This window comes from Populus euphratica, unplaced genomic scaffold (genome assembly GCF_000495115.2).
Source record: "Populus euphratica unplaced genomic scaffold, PopEup_1.0 scaffold60.1, whole genome shotgun sequence".
Classification (NCBI taxonomy): domain Eukaryota; kingdom Viridiplantae; phylum Streptophyta; class Magnoliopsida; order Malpighiales; family Salicaceae; genus Populus; species Populus euphratica.
This window is the reverse complement of record NW_011499938.1, coordinates 491,672-511,241: the sequence shown is the minus strand read 5'-3', so window position 1 is coordinate 511,241 and position 19,570 is coordinate 491,672. Positions and strand designations below refer to the sequence as shown.

The following is a 19,570-nucleotide window of genomic DNA, read 5'->3' as shown; positions in this document are numbered from 1 at the left end:
CTATTTAGATGTGTCTTTACAGGTTTACATTCAAGCATATGATCGTCACGTAACAAACCCAAAACATTTTAGCTTTGATTAAAAAACAACTTTATGTGAGAAGTATCTATCTCTATACCAAGAAAATATTTAAGAACTCTAGGATCCTTAATAACAAATTGTTGATGAAGAATACTCTACAATTGGTAATGATAGCATGATTATTACCAGTAAAAATAAGATCATCAACATAAATTAAAACCACCAACCTTTCATCGAACTTGATATGAATAAATAATGAGTGTTCAACATTGCTTCTTATAAACCTAAATTCATTAAGTACAATAGTGAGTAATTTAATGGGAATTAAGGAACATGCAAGGCTAAAGATGCAATTGTTTGAAAAAATAATTTAATCTTCCCTTGCCTAAAAATTGGTGCACTTTTACCATTAACAACGAATATTTGAGATGATGGAGAAATTTTTTTAAAGTCAAGCAGGTGATTATATTTGTTGGTTATATTTGTTGATTATATTTATAGGCTATTTGATCAGCTAAATCTATAACTCAAAAATCATGCACATTACTTATAGTAAAAGCTATAGAAAAGACATTCAAAATAACTTGTATATCCTCAACCAAGACATTTTTATTTGTAGCTATAAATCCTGCAAACTAATCAATCAATATGGATAGATCTTTATTCTTCTCTTCATCATTTGCACTCTGCTTTGCATGAAGGTAGGATGCAAATTCATTAATGAGGTTGACTAGACTAAAGATGAAAGTTGATAATCCATTTGTAGATTAGTTGGTCATAGAATTAGCTTTATACCTTTATGGTTGAAAAAATTTATGTCCTCCTTTTCTCTCTCTGGAAAATTTGGTTTTAGTTTAGGATGAATATTCTAACATCGATCAAATGAGTGTTTAATAATGTGGCAATGATTATATTTCAAATTAGGTTTGTGAACCTTTCACCCCTTCTCAGGTCTCTAATGGAATACAAATGCTCAATGATTAATATTTAAAAGTGCATTTTTATCAAGGTTTTATACCATTATTTTACACTTGAACTATCAATAACTCCTTAACTAAAGCATATTTTATAATAACATATCTAATAATATAAGATACATTTAATTTGTGATAAATATTTATTTTAAATGCAAGCCTATCACATAAATGAAAGGATTGATTAATGAATTTAAAAAATAAAATTGAAAGGACAAAGAGATTGCCAAATTTAGAAAAGAGATGTCGATGCAGTCTAAACCGGAACACTATTCAGTAATTGAGTCATATCTGGAGTTGTAGATCTCGGATTTAGGTCTACTTTATATGGATGGAAAGGTAAAATATAGGCCTACAACTTTTATAGGAGCTTAAGATGTAAAAAGGTCATTTTCAAGTCTACATTACAGCAACAACAAAGATGTCCAAATCTGTACTACAGCCCGCGCACTGTTTAGTGTTTGACCCATATCTAGAGCTATAGAAGTCCAAATGATCTCCATTTTTTTTTCTAGAAAGCTGAGGCAAGTTCCTACAACTTCCATGTTTTCAAGTGGTTCCAGTTCTGACATTATCAATGACGTTTTAGGCAGATAAGAGAAGATAATGATTGTCAATAAGTCAAGAGTTGGTCACTCACTCATCAATTAGTCATCAAATCAATAATTTCTAATTTTAGCCTATAAAAGGAGGCATTTGCCATGCATTTAGGCATCTTGGTTTCCAGATCAAGATTATGCTCTTGCTTTCTCTCTTTGTATTTTTTGTATTACTTATGTTTTGCTTTCATTTCATTTTCTTTACTTAGTTAACTTTTATCTTATTTATGTTCTTATTTTGTTTATTTATTTTTCTTTCTTTTATTATATTTAGCTAATTTTATTATATCAAGGTGAAAAGGTTACACTAATGGTATAAAAATAAGTATAATGTAAACTCAATATGGACTTTTAATGTTTGATACTAACATGTTTTGTATTTGTTATCTTGTTCACTCTTTAATACTTTACTTATTAAATAACTAATCTAGATTTATATTGTATAACACTTGATACAAAAAATGCTTGGTACTTTCATAGCCCATACTGTATGGTACAACATACACCTAAGATATGAAAGAAACTTGATTTATTGTTAATATAAGTTATAATCATGAATGCCTGATAAAATTTACAAGTATTAGTATTAATCGAATAAGATAATTAATATAATCATGTTAACAATTTATAATCTGATTGGAACCTCCTTTGTGTGTAGTTTCCAATTGAATAATAAGAGTTTATACTATACTTGTTTGACATACCATTAGTTGATCCTCTATAACATTGACATTTGTTGTTATCATTGTCTAATCCTTACATTAATCTTCCATCTCAAAGTTCTCATGAATTTCTTTATTATTATTATTATTATTATTACTACTACTACTACTACCACCACCACCACTACTACCACCACCACCACTACTACTACTATTACCACCACCACCACCACTACTATTACTATTATTGTTGTTGTTTTATTGTTATATATAATTTATATAATTAACTTTCCTGTGGTTCGATCCCGGTCTTGCCGAGTTATTCATTACTTCGACAGTCCTGCACTTGGGAGAAGACATCAATCTTTTAGTCGTGTCACTCAAGCTTTAAATAAATTTGATTTGAAGTTCAAGTTCATGATTTTTTTCTGAATGTCCTCCCATTAAATAGTCACACAAATATTTGTAAAATATGATAATTTAGAGTTCATGAGTATATAGCTACAAAATTTTTTATAGCCGGGGGATAAATTGACCTAAAGTTGAAAGACTTTATCTTCTTCAACTCATTTCAATAAGGTTGCAACTTCTATGGTGTAAGGTCAATAAATTACCAATTCATTCCATGTACTTTTCATTTACATTTACATGTACTTTTCTTCTCCATTTGATTGTTAGCAAACCATGATTTGTACTAGGGAGATTTGTCATCAATAGAAGCATTATTTTGGTTAATAAATTTGATTATTGACCTTTCACCAATTGCTAAAGACCTAACCCTTAATCAAAGAAGATAATTGAAATACTTAATCGAAGATAAATATAGACTTTGATTTGAATTAAAATCAAGAAGATTTAAAGATGAATGATTTAAATTAAAATAAAAAAGATTTAAAGATGAAGGGATAATAGAACTTTTCATATATCCTTCAAACCAAAGGAAGCCATTTAAACAAAGAAAATATGAGATATGTAAATATGAATCTGCTTTGATACCATAAAAAAGAAAAGAAATAACAAGAACATTTTTTGCTTTATTGATGCCTTTTGTATTACAATATATCACATATATAGAGATTACATGTATCACAAAAGCCTTAACAATATGTAATTAAAAAATCATAATAAAAGTAAGAATAAATAAGAATAAGATCATATTAGATTCATCAGCCAATAAGTTTCATGATGTGTATTCTAGCGCTTGGATTTAAAATCTACACGCTCTAAGAATCCTGATTTTGAAAATTTGTGAAAAAAATAGATGAGAAATCATAGATTTTCACAGCATTCGGCCTGGCAAGACTCAAGGAGCAAAGCTGTAAAATGGAGGTAAAGTTGCATAAGAATGAATTGGAGGAATGATTTTAATCATATCAGTTTTGTTTTTTCAGCGTTTTAAAAGGACAAACTAGTTTTTTTCTTGAAAATTGTTTTGTCATATGCATTAATTTGATGGCTTCTCGGAAATCAAACAGTAATTTCTTTACTTGAATATAACGATTGAATTATTCCAATTTAGTAGCCTAAGATCCAACAAAATGAGCAAGCTATACACAATGAGAAGGTACATTATCAGAAGCTCACGACAATAGAGGATTCTTGAAAATAATTTGGCTCACAAATTGTATGCTAATCTGTAAGGTTTATGTATACCTTGCAATACAAGACCTCTTAGAAACTGCAAGAATACCCATATATAGATATATAGGTAATATCTTTTCACTCAATTTGTGCAAGACATGGCCGCTTTGCCCACAATGAGTCGCATGCGGATGGAAGTTCTTTGCACATATTTTGGATTTGAACCTCATTTCACAAAATCAAGAGAAAAAACAGAGAAAAAAACATGCTTAAAATTATTCTCCCTCAAATGTCAATATCATGCATGGCCCTTCAAAAGAAAAAAAAAAAAAAGATACCCACACGCAGGTAGGTGGATAACCTTCCCATGTATAAAAGAAAACCAACATGACTAAAGCTTGGAAGGAAGGAAGGAGGGAGGGAGGGAGAGAGAGAGAGAGAGAAAGGGTGGCGAGGGGGAATAAAAGAAGAGGCTACGCAGAGGAGAGGGGTTTGGCAAGGTTTTATGCAGGGGTCCAAGTTATTCTAGGGTTTCTGGGCAGCGGGCATATTCAAATCTAGAAGGTAGGTATTGGGGCAGTTGCCCAGATATTAAACCAATATTAATTTCCATGCAAGTTGTCGTTCTGCTTATCTCTTATAGTGTAACTTGCAAATAACAAGTGGGGGAGTTTCTAGACTCACAGCCGGCTAGTATGCTCCTACCGCGATTCAATTAAAAACTAATTTTATAAATTTATTTAATAATTTAAAGTCTTAAATTAAAATAATTATTTTATATAACATCATAGCTTTATAACAAAAAAAATAAATCACTGGCTTTTATTTTAATCAGATAAATTAATAAAATTAAAAATAAAATAATGATAAGTTTTTGTAAGTTTTATCAAACTTTAAAAGTTCTTATTTATATATTAAAAAATTAAATGATTTTTTTATTAAGTTTAATTTTTTGAATTAAGATGACACCCTTTAATAAAAAAAAAAACCTTTATATATATAAAGTTAAATTTTATTTTTTTGAATTAATTGATTAAAGTCAATTCTAACTAACTTTTAAAATTAGCGACTTGATTTATAAACTAACTAGATTTAATAATATTATTTTTCTAAAAATAAACTACACTAATGAACCATATGATATCTAAGCTATATGATTCAATTTTAACGCATGTACAACTCCTTGTAATTGTTGACCCAAGACCACATGAAACGGGACGTAATTTAACAACCATAATATAAATCCCTAGTTTGCATGTTCAAGCTACATTGTAGGAAGAACACAATTTTTCTAGACATAAAAAAAAGCAATTCATGTTTCATGGAATTCTTTAGCATTATTATTAAACTAATTAAAAAATACAGTTGTTTTAAAATTTGTTGTTTATCAAGATAATTTTTTTTTATTAATTTAGTGAATACAAATTTTTTAATTGAAATAATTGTTTTTGTGAATAAAATATATTTTATAATTGTTAAAGCAAGTTGATAAAAAAATATCAAACTAGTATGTTCATATTTTATGTGTGATTAAAAGAAAAAAAATCATAAATATAATTAAATCATGTTTAAAATCTATTTAAAATTTTTAAGAATAAAAAATAATTTGATTTGAATTTTCATGAATAATTTAATGTTAGTATTATTATTTTTATATAATTACATAATAACGAGAAGCAAATTATTAAAATTAAACTTAAAATTTATAATAATATTGAAAAACTATATTCAAACTAAAAAGTATACAAGTACATGAATATAATCAAATTCTCCTTAGAGTGTAAAAATACAATTAAAATTATAGTTTTAAAACTTGATCTGGCCTGATAAGTTGACTCGAGACTGAAACTTGATCAAGTTGCAAAAAAAACAAAAAAAAAAACCTGATATGATCTAGTGACCTGGTTGACCTAACAAAACCAATTCAAAATCCTAGTATAACCTATTAATTTTTTTAAATTAAAATAATATTGTTTTAATTTTTTTTAAAAAAGTTAATTTAAATAACCTGATTAAAATTTAATGATCTTATTAAAACCTAAACATTAAACTGGTCGGATGTAAAAACAACACATGAAAATTCAAGAGTTAGCGTCTGGCCCACCAATAGCAAACTAGGCATGCAAGAGCCTAATTGTTTTATAGTTTTTTTAATTAAAAGAAGGACCATGTCTTCCATGTTTTTTGAAAAAGAATTGTCTTCTAGTTCCTTAAAAAATATATTGTCATTTTCAACTATTGAACCTGTGACCTCTATACACGTGCTAAACCACTTAAGCTAAGACACAATATTTACATAATCAATAAAAGACCACAAGAGTCTCAATTCATTGTGCTGTAGGTTAGTATTAATTGCAGACACCCGATTTTCACTTTTTTAATCTTCAGAGATGTAATCACTAAGAACATTTGTTTTTTAGAACTTTCCATTGTCCAACTAATATATTAGTTCTGAGTTTAAATCACTGAAATTTTTACAAATAATCATCTTAAATTAAAAAAAGGGATTAATTTCTAATGCATAGATAATCGACGGCTGGCGTGCTTAGATAATAATTTTTCCAAGTAATATATTGCAGGTCCATGGCTGGCGTGTAAACATAGATAATCGACTCGTACTAAAGCATAAGTCGATTCCCATCAATGCATCAGTGTTGTTGATTCTCAATTAGCATCATGCATGTTCATGTCCACACTAAACAAGCTGAGAATCCGATACACTGAGCTCCCTCCCTCTTTCCCAGAATATGATACAACAACAAAGGTGTTCTACGATAAGAGGGTTGAAAATAGCAAGCCAGCTACCCAAAAAAAATCTACGTACGTACATGTTCTTCCTCAACCGTGTCTAATGATGTTAATTCAACCATAAGCCGATCATACTCCTGTTGAACATCTCCTAGTTCCCTTCTTAGCTGCCTCACCTGCACAAATATGATCATCATCAGCTTGATACTTGATTAGTCATTGAAACTTAACTCGTCATTTCGAATGCAAGAGAGCTTGTCCTCAAGTGTGATTTTGTCATTATTTGCATCTGTTTGGATGCCAAACTTGGTCGCACTTAATGGCAAGAGTTCAGGGTTTCTAGAATTGGCAGAATTCCACCACTTCAAAATAAGATCATTTTCTAGTGTATTGAACTCAAATCCCCTATTGTAGTTATTTTTTTAAAAAAAAAAAATAAAGCCTTTCTAGAATGATGGAATTAAAAACACAAAAGTCCATGATTATACCATTCCACTGATTAATACAGAGGCAGCATACATACATATATACTGAGATGAATAGTTATGTGTGTAACATCCCCAATGGACTGCTATACACTTTCAAGCGTGGTAAAGATGCTTATTAAATTTGAAAAAGGAAAACATAAATATGCATGAAATTATTAACTGTGGCGTATAAAATACCTTCAGATCAAGGTCTTCCCTCCTTTTCTCATGTTCCAAGCATCTGGAAAATAAAATAAACAGGAGTAAATTTTCACGGATGCCAAGCTTGAAACAATGCAAGTTCCTCCAATTAGGGCCAAATGTTTACAGTCAGTCAATACAGAATTATCCTGAACTGCATTTTGATGCTGTTCATCAAGTGCCAGTCTAATCTTTAACTTCACGACACTAGCTATCTCTAATCACAAAAGATCACTAAACAGAATCCAATTGATATAGAACAGGGGGAAGAAAGAAGATAAAGGGTTGTAGAACTCCCTATCCTAGAGGAATAAGTTGATTGAGGGAGGACAAAACCTACAGAAAGAGAGCTCCTCTGGAAGGGAGCTGAGGGATATAAAAGAAAACCCTGTAGAAAAGGCTAAGAATTGGCTAGAAAACCCTATAACAGAGGGTTGGACGAGTATTTAAAGAAAATACTTCTCAATTTCAATATGATTTCATCATAATTGATAGAATATGGTGCTTGTATGGACACCAAGCAACCCTAGTAATAGTCTTCCATAAATATAAATCCTATAAAACTTCAAAGATAATAGTAAAACTCTATAAAAATAATTAATTATAAATCAATAAATATAAATAACAATCCTTCATCCTATTCTGCATCACCAATTACTCACAGGATTAACTAACCTATACATTGAACAAAAACTGATGTACCGGAAATGTTATGATAATACTTACTTTGCATGAAGTTTCTTGTTTTCTTGAATCAAGTTCATAGTCTCCTTATCCATCAACTGATTGGCAGAACTCAAAGACTAAAAAAGATTGCAGGCCAAATTAGCAACAGATTTCTTAGAAAAAACATGACAGGAAGCAAACAAATGAATAGATCAGAACAAGAAAATGAATTGCAAAAAGCAGAGAACACCCATTTTGGCCAAGAAATAGAGAGCAAAAGCAAGCTACGTAATGAAAATAATCCCACAGTAAAGAAGCTTGTCTTTTATGCGTGCATGTTAAATTATATCAAATTAGAGTTTTTGCAGAAAAGCAACCTGAGAATCACATCTCTCTGTCTTGAATGCTACTATACTAGAAATTTCTGGTTAGGGTACCATACTAACTATTGTTCTCCTACTTTCACCATAGGCAATGAATTCAACATCAGAAGTAAGAAGCATGGAAGAGACAGATTTAGGCCCAGACACATATAGTTGTGATAGCAGAAGCATCGACCAAGTAAAATTTGTGGGAGATGAATTAAGGTCAAGGCTTTCAAGGGAATTGGGTAATCTGCATGCACTGCTTCAATTCAATAAGATATTCAGATCCATGCTCCTTACTCATACCTGTATTTCCAAATTGTGAGCATCTGCCCTTGTCCCTGCCTGCCGTTTCATTCTTTCAAATTTGTTTAAATCACCATGCTCCTTCCTCTTTGATGATAGTCCTGTCCCAAAATAGGAATTTTTCCAAAGAAAGCTCAGAGATACGAAAAAATTTATTTTAATCAAGCACATGGGAATAAAAGATAATTATCTAGTATTATTCAAGCACAACTTTTTCATACTGAAAGGGTGTACCTGCAGCAGATGCTGCTTCCACACTAACAGAATGGTGATTTTGATTCAATGTGACAGGTTTTGTTATGCCACCATTTGGCATACCATGATTCAATGTGACATGCTTCATTTTACCACTATTTGGCATGCCAAGGGGTGAATCTTGTGGAGGCTCTATTGGTGGAAGCTTTTTCTTGACCTGGTAACCAATCAGTCCGCAGTGGTAATCCCTGACAAAAGTCAATAACCAGCATGACTTAAGTCATCGTATATAAGAACATATATTAGATGCTCACTGTAAGGGGCATTTGTCACCACAAAGAGTCATTTCAATTAATCAATTAGATGCACAGATCCAAAGCAAATAAGGGGCATTTTTCACCACAAGGAATCATTTCAATTCATCAATTAGGTTCACAGATCCCATGCAAATCCATTTAACAACAAATCATGAAATCAATTTAGAAAAAAGGGAAAAAGAAAATGGAAGCTTGAGATTGTGCGATAATCTTTTTAGTAACTTTGAACATCCATAGACAGTGTGTGGACACATAGGCCAGGCAATTTTTGGAAGTTGCGAAATAGAATTAGAAAAAACAAGTGAAGAGGACAAAAACTTCCAAATTACTCAAAATAAAGGATTCTTTACTCAAAATAGAGAGCAACATGACGAAAAGTTCCAAATTATTCAAAACAAAGAATTCTTTTTGAGTAGAAATTGAGAAGTGTACCAGTACTCCCATGTCATCTCCTTCAATCGACCTTCAAGCTTCTGAAACAGGGAAGTTCTCTCAAAATCTTGTTTGTTATGAGTGGGCTCAACAAAATTTGCTTCCAGAACACCTATGGAAGTAATACTAGATTAGTGTCAAGCATTAATTACAATTCTGAACAAAATTCACCTGAACACCATAGGAAAAGGGCAAAAAACTAGAAAAGATTTTCTAGAAGCTTCTCACCAACCACCCCTCTTCCCCTACTGTCTGCATAGCTCACAACAGGCCAAAATGGCTGCATTGCAAGAGAAAGAAGAGACCTCTCAGAAGTTTGCCATCATTTTCTTCAGAACAAAACTGAGCAACATAAAGCTACCACTAAACCTTTTACATTATAAACATTCTATGGAAATAAGGTGGTTTATTTTTGGAGATGCATAGAAGGAAGTCAACAAGTAAGATTCTGTGGTTTTGTCCCCATGCTTAAATGGCTTTGCCAGCTATCCTAAACATATCTATCAAGAAGAGTCCTTTCATAATTTGATATGATCTCACATCCACTTCTCATTTCTCATTATCTTTTGATGTTACAATAATTAGTCTGCTTAGGTAAAATTTTGTAATTCCATGAGCAATCTGTTTCCCATCATCTTTAGGTGTTGCAATAACTATTCTGATTTTGTACAAAAATGCAGAGCATGACACAATTCAACTGATTTCAATTTCTTAGAATATCCAATTCTCCATAACTAGATTCCTTATTAAATCCACTTAACAATTATTAAATAGTAGCGAAATTCCTACAAACTACTAAAAGTTTAGAATACTTGAAAATTAATTTCCAAAGTAGTCCTTCCTTACCCTTACTCTTTCCTGGTTCTAGACCTTGGATTTCAGAGTAACGAAGTAGCAAAAGCTCCATGAACTTCTATTACATCAACAATTAACATAACAATTTTGCTTCTGATACCTATCACTTTTCTTCAACAATGGCAGTAATGATGACAATATTAAGTTTGGAAAGAATGATAAAGTCAATGTGATTGAAATCTTGTTTAAACTTTACAATGATGGAACCTTCAATGTGCCACTCTTCTAGTTTTTCCTGTACAAAGTCCATTGTTTTAACTCCTTTATCTCAATGTGATGACTAGTTCCTTCCAAATTTATATTATTATTTAAAGCTGGCTTATAAGTAACCTAGCTATATTTCTTACTTAGTAAATTTTCCAATTGTTTAGTTTTTCTATTTCTATCTGCTTTGGGGCCTATAAATAGCACTCAAGTTATGTTATGATGCAATGGTTATTAAATAAAATAGTTTTCTAGAGAATTTGAATTTGTGTTTTTTTCAGTCATAAAATGGTTGTACTTCATAACAGCATTTATAAATACCACACAATGGACTTAAGGGCCAAAACCAAGGAAGAATGCATAATTCCAATGGGCCAATGTTTTGTTTTCATATCTGCCAATGCAAAGGTAAAACCTCCTAGTTAAAAGACACTTGCCAGAATAAGACGGTTCTTGTGGTAGATATTGAAACCATGGGCAGTGACATGTGGAGCTTCTTTTAAAAACCCAATTGTAGTTAAGACTTCAGCCTGCAAAATTAAACCAGGTAGGAACAGGAATTAGAATCACTGAAAATCAGAATAATGTGCATTTTACAAAATAAGAATTAGATTAACATGCTAAACTTAGACAAAGAAAGGCAGCAAGACACGAACTACTTTTACAAATGAGTATCATATTGACACTGGAAAACTTGGACAATGATGGGCAGTAAGATATGAAAAAAAATGTCGAGAGATGTGCAGGAATAATATATTTGTCATGAATCTTAGCAGCACACACTAAGGCACAATAGAATCACACACGCACACGCACACATGGTTCTCTGAGATCCCATCTCCCACTAGAAGAGAGAGCAAGGGTGGCACTACCCACCAATATGATACTTGAACCTCCAGCAGTTGACTCATTGTTATAACAGAAACAACAAAAAGTGTTGAGAGAACATTGTTAATATGGTCTGGTAGTTAAAACTAGATGCAACTTGAGAAATGAGACATTCAATCACTCAATATTTTTTTTAATGCAATGCAGAGAGTAACTGAACAAGGAGAAAGTTTGCAAGTAATACCTCTTTACATCCACCAGTTTGAGGCCTGTACACGATGAATTCTTGAAATTTGAGATCAAGGACGAGATTACGATGCTCCACCAATTGCCCCCGCAGCACAATTGTGAAAGTTTCTGGTATTTTCAGGTACAATATGGACAAATATGCCTGAGGAGCATAAGATATCAGACAGTGAAAATCATATTCATATATTCCTTAGATGTGATTGAATATGAGCAAGCATGCATGAGTGAGTTATGATGTCTCCACCCTGAACTTAGGTGGAGAGGCTCATCACAAAAAAGGAGGCACTGTCTATGAAATATTACCTCGACTATAAACTTGCATGAAGAGACAGGTAAAAATAAAAAAGAACTTACACGGAGTGAATAATGTAATCGATTGGCAATATGTTGTTCATTGACTGTCCTCCAAGCAGGATTTGCCTGTACTTTTTTTACATCCCCACCAATACGAATATCCTGCAACCATGCCACAACAAAGCAGCTAACTGGGAGTGATCATAGTATATAATGAAGTTTAGAGGAGAAAACAACTACAAAGAGGCTGAAAAAAGCTCCAACCTCGGGATCTGTATCAAAGTCTAGCTCTACATTCCCATCATCACTGAACCACAAATTATAGATAACAACTTTTGTGCCATGTGATCCAATGTCATCAAACTGCAAATCAAATTGGAGTTATTTTAAGAAATGAGCTTGCAAGGGAGAAAGACAGTATCAACAAAGCATTTCCAAATTCTAGCTTTTATCAAGAATCATGGTGTATCTGGAAGTTTTGTACCATTTAGAGTGTTTCACTTATTATGACTACAAAGATTAATTGAACTTTTTGAAAAGATTTCAAGGTGCAGCTTGGTGCTTGTGGTTCTAATACTACTACCATCCAAATCTCATTCCAACAACTAAACAAAAATTTCAGCTTCCAAGTGCAGCAAAATTGTGGCAGAAAATATGTCCGACCTACTCATAACACCCCCAGCTCGACATTGAACAGCCATGAGAATTTTCTCTATTCTATTGCCCTAGGTCACATTCTTTCTCAATTTATGTGTGGTATCTATTGAAAATGGAACAATCACTCAAACAAACACTTCAAGATATATCCACTTTCGTACCATTTGATTTTTAACCCAACTTTAAAAAGAAGGGAAGGTCATCTTGGGGCAAAAATAGCAGTTAGATTTTTACATGCGTGTACACATGTACCTCTGTGTTAAATAGCTCAGAAGTTGTATAGGAGTAAAATGAACCATCAGGATATCATTACTAAACTTAAAGAAAGACTATTGTGTAATTAGCTACATCAACTTGTAAAACAAATCTATACACATGAAGGAGCAACATAAAATGCAATGAATGATGGCAAGTAGAGGAAAAGATATAGGATAGGAATTTACTTGTTTCAGCAGCTCAGCTTCTGTTGAATAGGGAGACCATTGCAACAGCATGGAAAGGTTAGACATAAAGTATTCTTTATCATACCGATGTGAAATTTCCATATTACCAGTAATCGTGTTAAGCTCATAATCCACCTTCATATTGAAACAAGTTCTTAAAATAGACTCCAGAAATACAAACTTGTAAACAAAAATGGAAAGCAGGGATAAAACATAGAAGCAGCAGTTTGCCACGTCTTGGAAACCAAAAGGTCAACAGCCAAGTCAGCTATATAATAACAGGATTTAAGACCTGTGGTTCACTAGCATCTGCTGAGGTCTGACCCAAGAGCCTAATATTTGGGATCATATAACCTCATCCCTTTAAATCCCACAATTTTTTTGGGATCTTGTCATTCCTTTGGATGAAAATATCCTTCGTGATGTTGCATTATCAAATCAGGATACCATCCAAAAGGCTAATAAGCAGGACCTCAACTCAAGCTGTTGTGGCATGTGTGCAGTACACTACATATACATGCTATAAAAAGCAACAAAATGCTGTCTAAAAAATGGCAATTATTAACTTTCCAAAAAACAATTCCCAAAATTGAAGAAAATCAGAAGGAAATTCAGCTAACATAATTAAGTGGGGAAGTGAAACTCACCATTGGCACCACTATTCTGTCGTGCCCTGTTTGTGCCAAAAATGTATAAGAGAGGAGACCAATGCTTTGTGTCATTACCCTGCTCATTATATAAACTAATAAGAAAACAAGCTTGAATGGGTAATTACATATTACACAATATTAGAAAACAAAAGGAGCAAGGTTTATTCTTTTTCTTTTCTTTTTTCTTTTCGACCTGAGATTGTTCTTTGTCTTTATCTTTTTCTTTTTTGACCTGATATCTGTTCTTTATGTATGCAGTTAAATCACACGTAATTTGGCTCACCTGTTACTGTCATCTATACAGTTTCACCATCAAAGATGGGGAAGAAACAATTGTGATGGCAGAGATAAGAAATATGTTGAAGATTAATAAATGAACTAGGAAATCATCAAATATTTGTGCACGCATATTTGAAAATATATAACTAGCCAGCAGTGGCTATCACTTCACTTGTGCATGGTTTGTATAAGAATTGTAAACATTTAAATTCAGATGAACAAGTCAGTGAAAGTTTTAGAATCATAATCAAACCTATCACCCAAGTGGCAGCTGAAGACAATAACATCTGCCCCAAGTCTCATGGTGCTGGTCTTGAAGCCATTACCATCTGAAAGGACCACAGTCAAGCAATAAATATGGAAGGAAATAATCATAGAATTCAGTAAAAGCACAAACAAGTTCTGTACATTGTCCAATTGCTGCTTTGGACTTTTTATCGGAAAATCCAAAACTCATGCATCGCCGGATTGCTTCAGGATCCATTCCACCACCATTATCTAGTCATATAGTACCAACATGCAAAGACCATAATCAGGAAGTATTCAGTTTTTTTTTTCAAGATAAATATTTCATCAACAAAGACTACAAAACAATATTGACAACAAGTCTTTATGTTTGACAAGATAAACACACCTTGAATTAACAATGCTGGACTTTGATCTCTTGGATTTAAGGTTTTATCTACAATTACAAAAGTGGCCCCATTTTGGATCTATCAAGTGAAAAAAAAATAAGATATGAAAAGTGAAATTCACGGCTTGAAGATGTCACCATATGATAACAGAAATAAATGGTGAAGAGATCCTAACACATAAGGGTGACCATCGCATGTATTTGATAGCAATAGACATAAGAAAGGCTATTAGTGAAATAAAAGCTGATTTGCCTTAGGATTAGCACATAACAGACCCACATGCTTTTTTCCAAAGAAGAAAGCACAAAGGAGCACAGGTATCAAGACCTGTGCTGTCATAACATCATCCAAAATGTTTCAAGAAGCAAGCATCACATTGAATCAGAACATGGACAAAGTCAATAGGTAAACTACATTGTTATCGTGATATCATTCACATGTATAAGTTTAATTAATGAATTAAAAATAAAATTCATACACATCCACCTAATAAAAGTGGAATTATTTAGCCTATGAACATACAATGAGATTAAATTAATATGTGGCCTTTTCCTTTTATATTAGTAGTTTTAAGTAAATTATTTTAGAAAAAATTATGATTGATGTGATAAGATTTTCATAAACTTTAGATTCAGCTTGCTACTATAAATAGTGGTTTAAGCATTCAAATGTATACTGAGAAGTTATTCACTTTTCTTATTGCTTATTTTTGGGGATGCACACGTGCACATGCACATACATGTGTGGGTGTGTTAAAGCAGGCAGTAATCTCTTGCACATTTTGGGAAAATCATTAGAAATGAAAAATTGTACAACCTGCTATTAACATCAACCAAAAAAAAAAATTACGACCTCCAGGTTAAGCAGATCACCTGGACAGGTGTCCCAACCAGTTCCCTGATATGCACATCTTGTCTGGGTTTCAGACACTGCTCTGTCCAGTCAAGAGAACATCTAAGCAAGAACATACAAGTGTGACAACATGACATGTATAGGCTTATAGGCCGACTAACAATGATCTCAAAAACACCACACCACATTATTTTGTACTTTCAACAATAGACTACATGATAATCAAACTTGTATAAGCCAGTTAAAAAAGCAAAAGAAAACTGGCTACTTACCTCATCAACTGCATTGTCAATCAGTTCTGCTATGGCTGCAAGCAAGAAAAGGTAGTTAGATGCAAACTCTACTCTTAAATTCATCATCACCAAAGTACAGGTGGAATAGAATACTGTATTAGCTGGACATACCACCAAAAGCCCACTTATGAGAAGTGGCATTTGAATGAAGAAACATGGGGTGGACATGGAGATGACTCTTGCCATCTGTTATACCATAAAGAAAATTAAAAAGAGCAACTTGGAGAAGGGCTTATCGAGTACAAACACACACTGAAAAGAGATACTTCCGCGAATTGCAAAAGATTCTACCATCCAACTTATAAGACAAAACAAGGAGTAAAGCAACACCACAACATATATGATAGATTGCACAACAAAGTAGAGATTTTCAATAATAAGTGACAGTCATGAAATTAAGATGAAAGAATTGATAGCTACATACTTTGAAGTGTGGTCCCGGAATTGAGCCCGTCATCATAATTCCCAGCTTTCCAAAATTGACGACAAAGTGGTGCTGGACATATTGTAGATGCAAAAGAAATGCCACTGTCATCCACTGGAGGCTGCCCATGCTCCAATACAATTGAATTACTCTGGCCAATACTTAAGGCATTCAAGCTTCTAGTTTCTTCAGATTCTTTTCTTTTAGATTGACTGCCAGACTTCCGAACCTCCGCTTGTTGGGCCTTAAGGCGGTTATCCTCTTGCACTCCTTCCCCAACATATCCTTTCTCCAACTTAATAGCTTTCAAATCAACGTTTTCCAAGCCCACCATCACTACAAGTGTGAACAATGCTTCATCTCAGACAAATAAATAAATAATTAAGCAGATTATGCTACTAAGGAAAACACTCAGAACAAAGAAAGTTGAGAACATGTTGCAGCAGTATAATCAGAATAATATGAAAATGCGAAGACATCAAGTAACGCCAGTATTGACGGAGAAAACCTTACTAAGCCCAAGACTGCAATTCAACTAGTAGTTGTCTAGTGAGTGTTGGGAGATGAATTTTCAAAATATAACAAGTTCCTTTGACAATAACTTCTTTGATGCCAACAAATTGAGACAAGGAGGAGGATAGAGATAGACCAAAAATGAGGGTTCTCACAGCAATTTCCTTTGTCTCCCTTTGTAGATCTACTCGTTCTTTTTCTGCTCAAACCAGATTTGGCGACTCCCCTGAGGGTTCTCGCTTCCTTCCCTTCTCATCTTCCCCCCCACCTTTCAGGTTGGGTTTCAGTCTTAAGAGTGTAGATTTCTGTGTCGACTGCTCTGCGGAGGTGGTTGTCGGATGGTGGCGGGCCGGGACGGAGGCGAGAGTGGCTGTTTGCTGGTTGCAGGTGGTCCGGAATTTAGTATGTGATTCTGGGTCTGCTTCGATGTTTGCTGTTAGTACATGGAAATGGAAGGTTGGTTTGGCTTGATGGTAATCAAACTGCAAATTTCGTTTATAAATTTTATTATTTTTCTATTTAAGTGTTTGATTGAAGATTTTCCAAACTCTTACAGGAGAAAAAAGAAAGTAGAGCTATACAAACTCCTGAGACCCTTTTGTAGAGATGAAAGTTGAAACTCCATTATTATGTGTTTATATCGTAATTAATTAAGTTTTGTTAAAAAAAGGAAAGGACTTGAAAGACCAAAATGAATTCATGCACTCAGATATCCTTTTTATAATCTAATTAAAGAAAAAGTAGAACATATTATTTTTGTAATTTACTTATTGCATTTTTTTTATTTTAATCCCTTAATTTAATTATTTTTTAATTTATATGTTTATATCTTTTTTTAATCTCTTAATTTATATGTTTATGTTTTAATATTAAGAGGTGGAGTAGCGCCTCACGACTGAAGTCATTCAATCATTGTTATTTAAATAGTTTATCCGTGATAGGTGTCATGTAAAGGATGGGTTATTTTTTGTTTGATTTGACTTTTATTAAAAAATAATTAATTTAATTTTTTTAAAAAAATTGAAATTAGTTCAAATATTTTAATTTGTTTTGATTTGGTTTAAAAAAAATTATTTAAATCAGTTTGGTTTAATTTTTCAGTTTAACTTTGTTTTAATTCTGTTTAGCTCAGTTTTTTATTTAGCTTGATTTTTTATTTTGATTTTTTTTACTTGGTTTTTTCTGGTTTTTTAGATTTAGGTTCAATTTGGTTTGATTTTTTAGATTTTAGGTTTTTAAAATCAAACCAAATCGATTAGTTTTTTTTTAATTTTAATCCATTTTTTAACGGTTCAGTTTTTTAATTAATTTTTTTAATTTTCTAAATTTAATTAAATTTTTAATCTTTTTACTTGCTCCTAGTCTCAAGTGCTAATTTGTTATTAGATAAAAAAATGGTTTGGTGATATTTGTCATAACTTGTTTTTATTCCCCTGTTTCGGAATACATTTTTAAACAATATAAAAGGTTTCAAAAATATGCATTTTTAACCTAATTTGACTAATTTTTTACCATTTTATTTGTTGTATTCATGCTAACAATTTCTTAAAATTCATAAACTTAAAAGAATTAAAAAAATAGAAAATAGGGAAGAGAAAACCAAAGACTAAGAATAAAAAAGGTTTAGTAGGCATGATAATAACCAAGTAAGAATTAAAAAACAAAAAAAATATAATAAAGATACTCTTAAATGGTGTAGAATATTCTTAGAATAAGAAATAAAAATATTCTTAGATGGGACTATAAGTAAAAGAGATGTTTTTTCAAAAAAAAAGAGATACAAGAACAAAATTATAGCCACCAAATTAAAGATGAACTGCATGTATTATATCAAGTCAAGTAATAGTTAAGTTATTAAAATTCTCACTAATTTTTTAAAATATAAGTTGGATTGTTGAAAATACATTACCATCAAAATAAAATTTAACTTTTAACTTAGTATCAAATATGACAAAATCTTGAACATGGGCAAGATCAATAAGATCTTTAAGATATTTATATTGATCGACAAAAATATTTAAAGTAAGAGATCATGGACCAAAATCTATCTTTAAATAGTGAATTTAGAAGACATCATTACCTATAATTAAAATCTATCATGATTATTTAGTAGGTAATTAAGTCATAAAAGTTAGAGATAGTGATTCAAACAATAAAAGTATGCTTTAAAATTTATCAAACCAATACATATAGGCCTTGTTTGCATCCATATAGAGATTTTTTTAATAGAGTGTTTGAGAGTGTGGTTACGGTTGCTTGTTAAAGTGTTTTTTATTTAGAAAATTATGCCAATAATATTTTTTATTTTAAAAAAATTATTTTTGAAATCAACACATTAAAATGATTTGAAAATATCAAAAACATATTAATTCAAAGTAAAAAAAATAAAATTTTAATTTTTTTTAGAATCGCTTTTGAAAAGCACTCCCAAGCCTTTAGAAAGTGTTTGTTTTAACTTTTATGATTAGGCTGTGAATGGATACAATCTAATTATGCATAAAATTTAACTACAAAAGCTAATATTTTTTGTTTTTTATAGCTTTTGTAGTGGGTCCTACACCCAAATCACAACTTCTACCTTTAAAATAAACATACACTAAACAAGCATATGTAGAGTCAGCTTGCGATATACAAGAGGTAAAGTTATAAAATTAGTTTCATCTTAATCATTATGAAGAAAATCATTCTTAACATTTATTTAATATAAACTCTAGTTATAAGAAGCAATAATATTTAAGATTATATGTATGTTGCTCCTTCCAAAGACCAAAGAAAATATCTTTTGGTAGTCTACTTCATACTTTTAATGATTTATAAAAGTTATTGAACAAGCTTTGTTTATATCTAGAAAACCATTAGG

The 19,570-nt window shown here is 31.8% G+C and overlaps 1 protein-coding gene across 8 annotated transcripts; it reads right to left on the bottom strand.

The window, feature by feature from the left end:
• Nucleotides 1-6,399: 6,399 nt before the first annotated feature.
• On the bottom strand, nucleotides 6,400-17,327 carry LOC105136719 (MORC family CW-type zinc finger protein 3-like). 8 transcript variants are annotated; one of them, XR_844408.1, is made up of 21 exons: nucleotides 16,711-16,840; nucleotides 16,198-16,533; nucleotides 15,885-15,959; nucleotides 15,753-15,787; nucleotides 15,501-15,557; nucleotides 14,628-14,706; nucleotides 14,402-14,491; nucleotides 14,247-14,322; nucleotides 13,712-13,790; nucleotides 13,065-13,199; nucleotides 12,229-12,327; nucleotides 12,025-12,126; nucleotides 11,666-11,812; nucleotides 11,031-11,123; nucleotides 9,763-9,814; nucleotides 9,535-9,646; nucleotides 8,825-9,033; nucleotides 8,591-8,723; nucleotides 7,980-8,056; nucleotides 7,251-7,293; nucleotides 6,400-6,761 (listed from the first exon to the last, which is right to left on the bottom strand). XR_844408.1 is itself a non-coding variant. In XM_011042165.1 (21 exons), exons 2-21 carry the CDS (start codon nucleotides 16,529-16,531, stop codon nucleotides 6,654-6,656), a joined length of 2,103 nt encoding a protein of 700 aa, XP_011040467.1. In that variant the 5' UTR covers nucleotides 16,532-16,533; nucleotides 16,847-17,327; the 3' UTR covers nucleotides 6,400-6,653. The 8 variants fall into 8 exon arrangements, 7 of the variants coding, with proteins under 7 accessions (XP_011040467.1, XP_011040466.1, XP_011040468.1 ...); XM_011042165.1 differs by lacking the exon at nucleotides 16,711-16,840 and adding an exon at nucleotides 16,847-17,327 and having other exon boundaries at nucleotides 8,591-8,691; XM_011042164.1 differs by lacking the exon at nucleotides 16,711-16,840 and adding an exon at nucleotides 16,866-17,327 and having other exon boundaries at nucleotides 8,591-8,691.
• Between the last annotated feature and the right edge of the window lie 2,243 nt (nucleotides 17,328-19,570).

Bases quoted from the DNA above. Each gene is read 5' to 3' on its own strand.
- LOC105136719 (XM_011042162.1), bottom strand. The intron at 15,788-15,884 runs GTATGTCCAGCT...TCTTGCTTGCAG, and splicing joins TCATAAGTGGGCTTTTGGTG to CCATAGCAGAACTGATTGAC. The intron at 14,707-15,500 runs GTGATCTGCTTA...TTCACTTGATAG, and splicing joins TGGTTGGGACACCTGTCCAG to ATCCAAAATGGGGCCACTTT.